General features: G+C 46.0%; 1 protein-coding gene across 3 annotated transcripts in view; it reads right to left on the bottom strand.

Annotated features, from left to right (window-relative positions):
* Positions 1-3,506: 3,506 nt before the first annotated feature.
* The window catches only part of HIPK2 (homeodomain interacting protein kinase 2), a 90,048-nt gene continuing 81,927 nt past the window's right edge, over positions 3,507-11,627 (bottom strand). For all 3 annotated transcript variants that reach the window (XM_010166425.1, XM_010166426.1, XM_010166427.1), the window contains exons 12-15: positions 7,219-7,466; positions 6,048-6,208; positions 4,067-4,366; positions 3,507-3,866 (exon numbers count right to left, since the gene is read on the bottom strand). In XM_010166425.1, the coding sequence (XP_010164727.1) occupies positions 3,699-3,866; positions 4,067-4,366; positions 6,048-6,208; positions 7,219-7,466 (877 nt within the window). In that variant the 3' untranslated portion in view covers positions 3,507-3,698. The remainder of the gene's footprint in view (positions 3,867-4,066; positions 4,367-6,047; positions 6,209-7,218; positions 7,467-11,627) is intronic.

Genomic DNA, 11,627 nt, shown 5'->3' with positions numbered 1-11,627 from the left:
TAAGTCTCTGCTGAAGTCCTATCATCTTTTTATGGAGTTTGAATTCAGTTACTGTTTTCCCCCATTCTAACAGAGCAGGCAATGCAAATGAAAACATAAATATTGAAGCTCTAGCAACCAGAATAGCTTAATAAAATTCCACAAGAAGTAATTATGAAAGAAGGGAAAATCTACATCAGAGATGGGGGGAGAAAAAAAAAAGCCAACTAAGCACCCTGGCCATGTGGACACCTGAGTGACCTTCAGGGAGAGTGGAAGAGCAGGTGAGGAACCCTGCCCTGTCTGCAGCCATGCTTTACCCAGCGAACGCTGTCCATGTGCGCCAGTGTTCTTTACCCAGGGATGGGACTGAGAGCCATGCTCACGCCTCCAGCACGGCTCCTCCAATAACCTTGTTTCTGAATAGCCATCTATCTGCTTCCTCCTTTAGGAAAACCAAACCCTTAATATGTAGCATGACTTTGGGTTCAGTGAAAAAGGCCCAATGATCATGGCCTGGAGCACAAATAGGTCTTTAGGTCTTGATCTCTATAAACTTTCTATCAAACCAAGTGATGGTGAGCTGCATCCTAAGGCACCAAGGTCCTTACCTGCCTTTGACCCAGCTCTCCTGACAGATCATTACAATAGCTGCTGTTTGGTTCTGGCCTCTGAAAAAATGCTTCTGGACTTATTCTGAAATGTGGATGCGACACAAAGGACAACTCCTGTCCCTCAAGGCTGTAACTGCTCTCACAGAGTGGCCCCACTCGCCCTAGGTTAGAGGCAGAGCTTTCATCCTTGGGACAATCTTGTTTCCCCTTCCTCCTGCAGTTTTCACAAACACAGCAACCCTTCTGATGCCACTGATGAAGAGAAATAAAATTAACAATAACAATAACAACAATACTAAGAGAAAAAAACAACAACACAAAGATTAAGGAATGCGTGTGCAATTAAAATCCAGAGTAAAATATAATAACAATAAAATAATAATCATAATCATAACAACCATACAATAAAATAACATTATCTTTCCTTTTCATGACACAAGCAGCATGACGCTCTCGCTCCCAAACTGGTGGGAGAGGAGAGGAATGCAACAGAGAGAGCAGGGCTTTATTTTCCTGCCTCAGACGAAAGGGGACATGTTGTATTTCCAAAGGAAGTGGGGGTAAGGTGCGTAGGCTGCTGGGAGATCGATCACATCCTCATCTCCAGTATATGGAGCTGGAATGAAGGACAGGAAGGAGAAAAAAACTGCCCAAGGGTAGCCCAGGAACCAGAGCTGGCAACCAGGGAGGTTATTTGGTGGTTTGCCAGAAGACAACAGCCTTGTTGAACAGCCTATGCATAGCAGGATCCCTTCTTCTTCCAGGCCAGCCAAGCGCTTACCGCAAGACAATATATTTGTGCTTGTCTTTCTGTCAGCTTTTCCCACGTGAGAGAACCTCCTTCCGTACTGCCGCCCAGGGAACCCATCCCTTGCCGCCCTGCCGACAAACTTGCTGTTTTCCCGCATCTTGTGAAATACCTGAATACCTAATTTTCTAGTTACAGGGAAATGTAGAGTGGAACTGAGCAGCCATGTAGACTTCAGCTTTTATAGAAACATGGAAACTTTCTGTCAAACTTTCTTTTCTCCTGAGGCCATCTACAGACATGGGTACTCTAGAGACAATTCCAAATATTGATGCACCAGTTCAACTGCCATTACCAGTGAAACTCCCCTCTGAACCAAACCCAACTGCAGGAAAGCGTCTCTTTAGAAATCTGTTGGAAAACAAGAAAACCATGTAGTGTTCCTTGGCGTGGAGGACCCACAGGACCACCATGCTCTGCAGTTCCAGGGTCACTCGGCTGCTGCAGGCAACCTTTCGGGGCACAGCTGAGAAGGGAGGAGGGGAAGCACGCAGTCACAGCTCTGATCGAGTGGGTAAGGCCTGATGTATTACAATAGTCTTAAGAAACCTGAGTTTGGCTGTCTCAACTGGATTTTCTCGTGCTTGCTTTGGGACTCCAGCCCTTTCCTGACCCCCTCCTATTGACAGACATAGTGAGAGACGCTGGCAACAACTAGTGCTTCCCCCTTTCATGAGTTAAAGTTTTGTTCCCATTTCAGACACACAACTGGGACAACCCGACAACCACTCCACTGAGAACATCAGCAAACAGCAGAATGAGAATTCAGTTTCTGGGGAGGAAACCTGCTATTTCACGGGACAGAAACAGACCAGTCCACAGACAAATCCCCAGACCCCTGGGAGTCACTCTGGGTTTCACAATTGACATGGTCACTTCCAGCCCAATCCAGTGCTCGACAAAACACCCAGCTATATGCACTTCCAACCCCGACGAGCCTCCCAACACCTTGCCAAGTGAGCTAAGATTGACGACATGGGAAAAGAAAACCCAACACCACCAGCAGAAGAAGAAAATCAGCAATAACAACCCCAAAAAAAGAAAAAAAAAAACACATAAAAGAGCTGAGAGTAAATTCCGACTAGCCTCAGTCAGTTTCTAGGAGTACCAGTGGAAGTAAACCCTTAAACCGCATCTGTAGTTCGGTAAGGCACTACGAGGGAATGATGTAAAACTAAGACTGTGACAGTTGTAATGGCTGTGCCGAGGAACACACCACAGAGAGAAGGCAGCATCTGCACGCACACGCACGCACGCACACACGCACACACACGTACATACCTGGACAATCACATTTGTTACATGCCTATGTTATATCACTTTTCTTTGTGCAATCACATTGAGGAATAGTCTATTGGTATCGTTGAAGTTCAACACAAAGTAGTAAAAAGGGAATATGACCTGTATAATGCTACATTCTACCGGGATGGGGGGCGGGCAGCTAAAATGTCTCCTATACTAAAACGGCTAGGGATCAAAAAGAAAAATTTCCAAATAAAATAAAATGAAACACAACTGAAATCCAACATATGTTATTAGAGATCTCATTTAGGAATAGCTTTTCTCAGGGATTTATCCAGTGTGTTCAAGGAAAAGGAGAAACATCCCCATCGCTTCTGCTCTCAACCAGTGCTGCGCGGCGCGTTTTACCCAGGTGTGTTTAAGCATAGCAAAGCTAAATCCAAATTAAGAGCACTGGGAGAACATTTTCTCCTCCTCCCTCCGCCTCCCTTACCCACTCCCTATTTTCAGAAAAAAACCCCAAAACCTTATGTATGCTTTGAGATACAGAGACAGCTGCCAAAACGGGGCATAAACCCTTTGAAATGCTGGATAAATCCCTAATCCATACACCTATTGGATTAAAAACCTAATGGATTTCATTTTAGGTGTTCTGGACAACAAATTTCTAAATGTAGCTCACTATTGGATGAAAATAACCTTTAAAAGTCTATTGGTGAAGTTCTTCAAAAGATAGGACCCGCTGGAGGGTCCTTCTGCTTCTCTCTCTCTCTCTCTCGCTCTCTAGTTTGGTGCAGAATGGTTGTTTTTGTGTGGTTTGTTTTATTTTTTTTTCTGTTCTTTTTTTCCATTTTCTTTTTTTTTTTTTTTAAATAAAAAGAGTAGGATTGGTTCTCCCCCTTCTTTCCTTTTTCTCCTTTCTTCCTTAAAGTCTCCTTCGTTCAAGCTTCACGCGAGCCTCCCATTGCATTGTTAGTTTGTCATGTTCTTCAGTACAAAAGCGGCCGCCTCACTCCCCCGGGGATGGGTGCGTCTCTCGCTCCTTATTCCAGTGTTTAGATGTAAGGGTACTGGTTGACCTTGGTGGGGCTCAGTGGGTATCCAGTGTAGACTGTGGAGGCTGGAGAAGCACTGATATAGGTCTGATGGGCAAACTGAGCCTGGTACTGACTTGGGTGGATGGTGGGCGAGGGTAGAACCCGCGGGCCCATGCTGACTGGGACCTGGTGGACGATGCTGGCAGGGTAGGTGGTGTGCTGCACGGCGTGCCGCGCGGACCCTTGGGAGGCCACCAGGTGCGCGACGGTGCCCGTGGAGCCCAGGGCAGCAGGGGCGGTGTATGTGTAGAGATGGGGCTGGGTGGGCAGGTACTTGGGTGGATGGTGGGCGAGGGTAGAACCCGCGGGCCCATGCTGACTGGGACCTGGTGGACGATGCTGGCAGGGTAGGTGGTGTGCTGCACGGCGTGCCGCGCGGACCCTTGGGAGGCCACCAGGTGCGCGACGGTGCCCGTGGAGCCCAGGGCAGCAGGGGCGGTGTATGTGTAGAGATGGGGCTGGGTGGGCAGGTGAGCAGCGGCAGCCGCGGCCAAGTGAGGATGAACTGTACCGTGGCTGGGACTATTGTGCGGGAAAGAGGACGGGGCCTGAGCTATCGTTGGAGTGATGTAGGCTTGCTGTCTCCGGTGACTCCCTGTGCGATCGGTCGTGATGTGCTGCTGGGCCTGGATAAAGACAGCAACAGTGATAAGCGGTTACAAGACAAGAGATGGCTCTTTACTTCCTCAGTGGTGCCTGGGAGCCTCCCTACAACACCAGGACGACCCCAGGGAAGTCCTTTGAGCTCTTCCTGACACCCGCAGCATCACCACAGTCTTCCCTTAGAAATGCGTGACAGCAAAAGGTCCCTCCCAAGCCTAGGAAGATCCTGTAGTTTCATACATTCACCAAAACTGCCCTCAAAAGGATAACGAAGTTCCCCACTTTGAGCCACAACCTGCTGGGCATCCAAGGTTAGGTCTTCGTGTTAGCCGTGCCACAACTTGCTAACATGAAGGCCTAACCTTGGATGCCCAGCATCTTCCACAAGTCCAGTAGCTCGCACAACGCACAGCTTTTGCTAGTGAACTCTCTGTTGATGAAACGCGCTGCGTGGATAGCTCAGGGGAGTGAAGTTGCCTAACTGTGCTTGGAACAGGCAATTTATTTTTGCTCAGTTTGGGTCTTTGTGGTTATCATTTTCCCCCAGTTAGTAAAATAACTATGTTATTTTTTTAAAGATAAAACCCTCATGTAATTGGCTACAACTACTTGAGCACAAGCAATTTCTTGCAGGGGGACTGGAGTAATGTACTTTTTCAGGAATTTTTTTAAGGATTTTTTTTTTTTTTGCACTGCACAATAATGTCAAGGAGTTTTCCCAGTCGTCTGTAGTCAGAGTATTAAATAACCAATAAAGTAGGAATTAGAAGACAAGAAGAGCAATGCTCCATGTTATTTCCTTATATTCTTCCAAGCCTTCTCATCCTCCTTGTAAGCGCTCCCTGCACTGTCACTGTGGTCTGAAATGCGGCAGCCACACTCCTCCCCCACTCTTGGATACAACATCTCGCCCACTTCCTCCATTTTCAGTCACCTTTATTTCAAATTTGTTTAAATTCTTACATTTCAACTACATTTTGAGCGGGAGGGGGCATTCTTCTTCCTCAAATTATTTTTTTTTAAAGAAAGCAGCTCTGCTTATATCCAGCTCTGGACGGAAACCAGCACTGTTCTCTGAGCTCTCCAGACTTTCTCCTCTTGAAATGTTGGTAACTGTGCTGTGACTTCCCTACTCTCGTTACCTCACCTCAGGGTAGAGAGAGGCCTCAGGTACAGTACGTGAGAAGGGAATTATTTACTGAAGGTCCTGGGGAGCTCCCTGGGTGTTATGATCACAGACTATGAAACATCTTGACAACTGCTTGCTTGCCCGGATCTCAGCCCAGGTTTATCACGGCATGGATCAAACACATAACATGAGGTCAGGTACACGCACAGAGGCTTTACATTGCCTTGTCACATCTGATGGGGACTTCACACATGGGGAGTCCCACTGCCAGACTAATGCACTCCCTTCATTTAGAAAGATACTCCCCATGGTTACTCATAGCTAAGGAAAATTCAGTCCTTCTACATAGTCCTGCTCCACTCCATTCTGTCTGAGGCACTGCACCTTCTATCTCACATTATTCCCACTCACACTACCTTTACTTCCCGAGTTGGAAGATCAAGGTATAAAGTGAAGTTGAAACAAGTCAATCAAACTCAACATGGGGCCCAACTATCATTAAGACAACCCATGCTGGAGGAGTGGTAGGTTACAGCTGGATGACACACCACCAAAATTTGTCTCAGTTGACTTACCTGACTTAGATTAAGAGGCTGCTGCTGCTGGAAATGTGCTCCTGGCCGCTGCTGCCTATAGGCAACGGCTCCAGACGAGCTCCCTGAAGAGTGACCGCTGGTGGAGGTCACGGTGTTGGAGGACTTGGACTTGTAGGAGGATGAGTGGTGACTGGTGGTGACTGTGCCAGGAAAGGAAACACATTTGTAGCTTACATCACATTCTTTAATTGCTCACCCTACCTTTTCCTCACTGAACCTCCTCCAGAGTGGCTTTTGGGAGGAGACATATAACAGAAGCAGGATAAGAAAATGATTTCTCTCACTTAACAGCATATCTCAGCAGTGCTTCAAATACATGGCCAGCCTGTTATCCTAGAGGCAGACAAGCAGACCTGGTATCTGGACCCAAACCGGGCCTGGAGAAGGCTTTACAGATCCTGCAGAAGTGTGAGAAACTGTTCTGCCAGCAGAACTATATGATGCAGGTACAACTCCCAAGGAGAGGAAGGAAGGTACAGTGTGCACAGCACAAAAAGGCCCTGGCTTGGCTGACCTCTCGGTGAGTAGGAAGGGAGGGAGAAGGAGCTAGTGGGGAGCTCACCCTCTGAGCCTTTGTGTTCACCAGCAGTGCATCAAAAGAAAGGACTGCCAAGTAGCTCAAAGCCAATTGCTTTGGGCCAGACTTCCACCATAAGCCCCTTTTCAACACTTTGTACTACCTAGCATCGCGGAGGCTCTGGATAAGCAAACCTCATCTGTCCATAACGAAGATCCTGGGGAAATATTCTTCCCAGAAACGTCAACAAGTTTGGATGAAAATGCACGTGTGTTTTCAATCTCTTACCCATTTTAAAGTAAACCTACGGAAAGGCAAGGCAGCAAAGGTTCACACTTGCATTTGGGAGCCTTTCATGTCAAATGTTGAGCTAAAGGCTGCATTCTGTTCTTGGGTTTGTACAGAAGTAACTGGGAACGACACTTGCCCCCGTGACTCCTGAGTGTACCAGGGCACATAAATAATGCAATATGGCTCCCAAGAACAGATGTGTCACTTGAGAGAAGGGCAGGAGCACTGTTTCTTTGGATAACAAAACAAACAAACAAACAAAATGAAACCGAACAATGAGATTCTTCCAGGATAAATCATTTATTTCTTACTAATTTTCTTGACGGAAGAGGTGCAATTTACCTGGTGCCAGGCTATCGCACTCTACCAACACCTCACTGGCCTGGGTTTTCAGTGGTGGCACGATGATCGTTCGGGGGTTCCCACTGCAGTGAGTCTCTGGAACCCCTTTGGTGTCGTAGGTGTTCCCGTTATTCTGCCCTGCACGATGCTGCACAGCATAAGGGCTGTTGTTGCTGGAGGAATCGGAGTACGGGGAGTCATGCACGGTGACACAGCTGATGACATTCTTCCTTTGCTTGGACAAGGTGCTGAAAGACAAGCACAGAAGTGGTTTAAAGAGTGAATGGGCAACAATCAACTTGGACCCCACCAGAAGACTCTGCCCACAGCAGACTAGCTCCGTAAAAGCAAAGCACACCCTTCACTTCTCCACCAGAGAGAGGCTGCTTAAGCCAAATCCCAGGCTTCAAAACTCACTCGTTGCTATTCCAGGAAAGCCTTCATGGAGGTCAAGGAGTGAGTAAGACATTGTGGATAGATCTTATATTCACACTGCTTAGAATAGCACTGAATCAGACTGACAGATTTATTTCCAGACTGCTTTTTATATATGTGTGCAGTAGAAGCCCAGCAGTTATACTATGCTTTGTTGCAAGTCTCACCACCCACACAGAAACGTGGCAGTTTCTCCCAGCCTTCCAGTAATGATTTAATAATAGATGCTATGACTTTTCATGATTAAATCCCATGAATCTACAAAATATACTCTGTTCTATTTACTAATATGGTACAATGGGCATATATTCTCCATAAGCATTTGAAACTGAGGAATGAGGGAAGAAAAAAATGAGCAAAGTATGTAAAGCTTTTCCTTTTCTTTTCTGTCTCTGAATAAGCACCAGGTCTCCTGACTCCAGTATGGATTATCAAGGTCCTGCTGCAGCTAATCTATCTATGACATCAAAAAAGTGATTAAAAAGGAACATCAACACTTCCAAGATTAGTGCTAGAAGTTCATTAGACTAGACTGCATGAGTACAATTGGGATTTGCTCTGCTATTGTGTCTAATTATTCCTGATTGTTCCTCCTTCCTGTTATGAGCTTGTTTAGAGAGAAAAAGAGAGAGCAAGAAAGAGGACGGAGGAAGGGGGATGGTGAAGATTTGCTTAAATGGCTTACATCCTTGACAGTGCACAGACCTTGACTACAGAAAATAGCTGCTATGTTTCACTGATTGCATTATGTTGTTATGGCAACTGAAGTTTTTAAAATGATGAAAAGAAATGGATAGCACATAAAAAGCTAAGTAATTAGGCTTAATGGTGGAAACAGCCCCAACAGGATCAGAAACGCCATGGAGAAAAAGGAATCCATCTCTTAACTTCTTGAGTGTGCACTTTAAAAAGAGAGAGATCCCTTTCCCATGGAGTCTACTCTCTGATCTCTCACTCTGGCCAGTCCAGTTCAGGGAACAGCTGATTAATCCGGTCTTAGTCTGTGATGAAGCCATCTGTTCCCTAGTCCCAGCATCGCTTCCTACCCAGGGAAAGGTGGAACAGATACTGAGAACAGTTTCCTTCCAAGGACATTGTTTGTCTTACTTGTTTTTTAACAGTGCTAAAGGAGCATTGGTGAGTTCCCTTCAACTTGTCCATTCCAGAGCCATTCAGCATTCACAAGCTGCAACTCACCACCTCGCTCCCAGGGCTTCCTACCAAAAAGCTATAACCTCCTCCTCTAAAGAATGCCTTGGGATGCTGCATTCACAAACAAGTCACCATCACACAGACTTTCCCTGGGCTATCATCACAGGATCCTGGCATGCCCCAAAGAGGACACAAGACCATGTTGTTCTACATACAGTGAAAAATGGGTCTTGAAAGGCCCCTGCTATCCTATAGAAAAGCACTGATGCTTGAAACAGGGTAGGTGCTAGAGAAGGAGGGGAAGCTATTGCACAGCAATCTGGAGGCTGAAAGCAATCCTTGCAGGGGCAGGGATCTCTTTGATGGGGAAGGTGTATAGCAGCAAACCTCTCTATCCTGGCTTTTCACAAAGAGCCGGAAAGCATTGGATTAGAAATGGAAAGAGAAACAGAGTATCTTAGATGGACAACTACTGGATACGGAGAAAGATGTAGCAGTTTGGATACAGTGCTACGAAAGAAGAATATTAAGCCAATAAAAATGACAAATATTGCATTGATATTCCTCTCTCCTTCAGTTGAAATGCCTGTAATCACACGTTTATGAGTATCCACACTGCTTGCCCTTTGCAGCCACCCTTGGCTGCCAGTTGGGAACAGATATATATTCTCTACCTCTGACAGTTATTACATTTTATAAAGAAAAATCAAGTCACTAAAGAGTTTTCTGACAAGTGATAAGGTCTAGCTATTCTTTTACAGTCCCTTCCATACAGAAGTGGCTAGGCTGCTGAACTGGAAATACTTGCACTCAGCTGACACTTGACATGGGAAAGCTGAGCTGTAGAACTGGAAAGGTATTTTTCCGTGTAATCTGTGCTATTTATTGTTTAAGAATGGGCATATTTTTTAACCAATATGATTGAGGGCTTGTCAAAGCAGGGACCATGAGGAGGTTTCTCCTTAAAATTCTTACAGCTCCTTGGTTACAATAAGAAAATCAAGTAAGTATGTTTGGTTGAACAAGTAAGTGACCCCAAATCCAAACCTTTCCAGAGAAAGGGGCCACAGCAGGATATCAAACCCATTTCATGGATGTGAAACTGAGAAGGACCAGAGCTATGGTCCTGCCAGGCCTTACACAAGTGCTTAGCACTACTAGTTATCTGTCATCCACCAAAGTCAGCTGGACTATTCCAGGAACAAAGCTAAAGCACATGGGTAAATATTTGCAGGATCAGGGCCTAAGTGATTAGCCTCTTGATTCAGCAGGCTGCACCATTTCAAGTGTACGAGGAGTCCCATTGAAAGCAGCTGGATTTTTGTCTTTAGGAAAGATAACAACTGTGGCTTATGTCAGAGCAGGCAGAAAAATCAGTCGGCACTATTCACATGCCCAGAGCTCAGCACCTGCTGTACCACAGCCTGCCCAAGAGATTAAGGGTGGGAATTTCAAAAGCATCAAAGGCCCAACTCATGCTGAACCTCAGCTGATTCACAGGCTCACAGATACACGTTAAGCTGAAATGGGGGCTTTTGAAAATTCAACCCAGAAGAGCTAGCTCCCTCTTCTCAAAGGCTTCTTGCTTGCCAGCAACTGCCCTCCTTCCAGCTCCCTCTGAGGACTCAGCTGCTCTCCCCGCCTTGCAGTAGTGCTGGAGTTATCTGTGTGAGGTCCAGGCTGATGTATCGCTTTCCCTGCTCACAAACTATCAGGACTGAGAGCTTTTACCCGTTGACACAGCACTTGACTACTCAGCAAGCTTGCTGTATTCCTATAACTCAGCCACAGCTTTTGGGGATGTTTGTGCTTACACAGAAAAATACTATTAAGAGTCTTGCTTCTTTCCTATTAAGCTGACTCCAAGCCTGGTAATTGCTTTCCCTCCTACAAGCACAGTAGCAGCAGCAGCATACGTGATTTAGTAGTGTTGAGAGTCGGCATGTGTCCCTGGTCAGCTTGTGTGCCTGCCTGCATCATGGGGGTAGGTGTATTTTAACTCTCCAGAAGGAGGGAGGGGTGAAGATTACCAAAATGTCATCAAATCCATCTACAGAGACTGAAAAGCAATAAGCCAGGAAGGCTTTTTAATGCTGACTGGCTGGAGCTGCATCCTCCCTTTCAGAACAGCAGCTGGAAAAACATGCATTGCTTTTTACGTTTGTTATTAGTTTATGAGTGGTAGCCCATTCCCACCTGGTCTCAAAGAGCTTGTTCTCAAACTTGGACATGAAACAATCCATGTCTGTCCAATGTGCAGACATAGAGCATGACCATGCCTTCAAACATGCAGAAGCAGCTCTTGGACAGAGCTCTCTAACATATACCACCCTCATGAGTGCACAGTGCAGAGATGGACCTGGGTCTCTACTCCCCACAGTGAAGAAAGATCTCACGGAAAAGTCTGATGGAAGAAAGAGCAGAGTTTGTGCACAGGCACACAGCAAAAAACCAAGGTGGGCATCTCAGATACTGTTAACAGAAAGGTGCCGAAGGCAGATGTTGAGAATGAAAAGTGAGAGAAAATTAAGGGAAAAAAGATGCGGAATTAGGTTTTAAAACAGCATTGGAACCACTTACATAGCCAAGGACAAGGACAGGGACAACAGTTCTTGTAACAGCGCAGCTTGAGATATTTTCTACTTGCTGAAGGCCCAGCCCAATGTGAGAGCATTGCATGACCAGGATCTTTTCTTCCTGAATATCTCAAGTTACACCAGAATCCCAGAAAAAGGAAATGGAGTGTAGTAGGGGCAATTCTTCAGTGTGCAGTTCACCCACAGAGATACAAACCTTTCAGTGTGGCTGACCCTATAGCAACA

This window comes from Antrostomus carolinensis, unplaced genomic scaffold, assembly GCF_000700745.2.
Source record: "Antrostomus carolinensis isolate BGI_N321 unplaced genomic scaffold, ASM70074v2 scaffold22784, whole genome shotgun sequence".
NCBI classification, from domain to species: Eukaryota; Metazoa; Chordata; class Aves; order Caprimulgiformes; family Caprimulgidae; genus Antrostomus; species Antrostomus carolinensis.
Note: the sequence above shows the minus strand (reverse complement) of the source record. Positions and strands in the feature narration are given on the sequence as shown.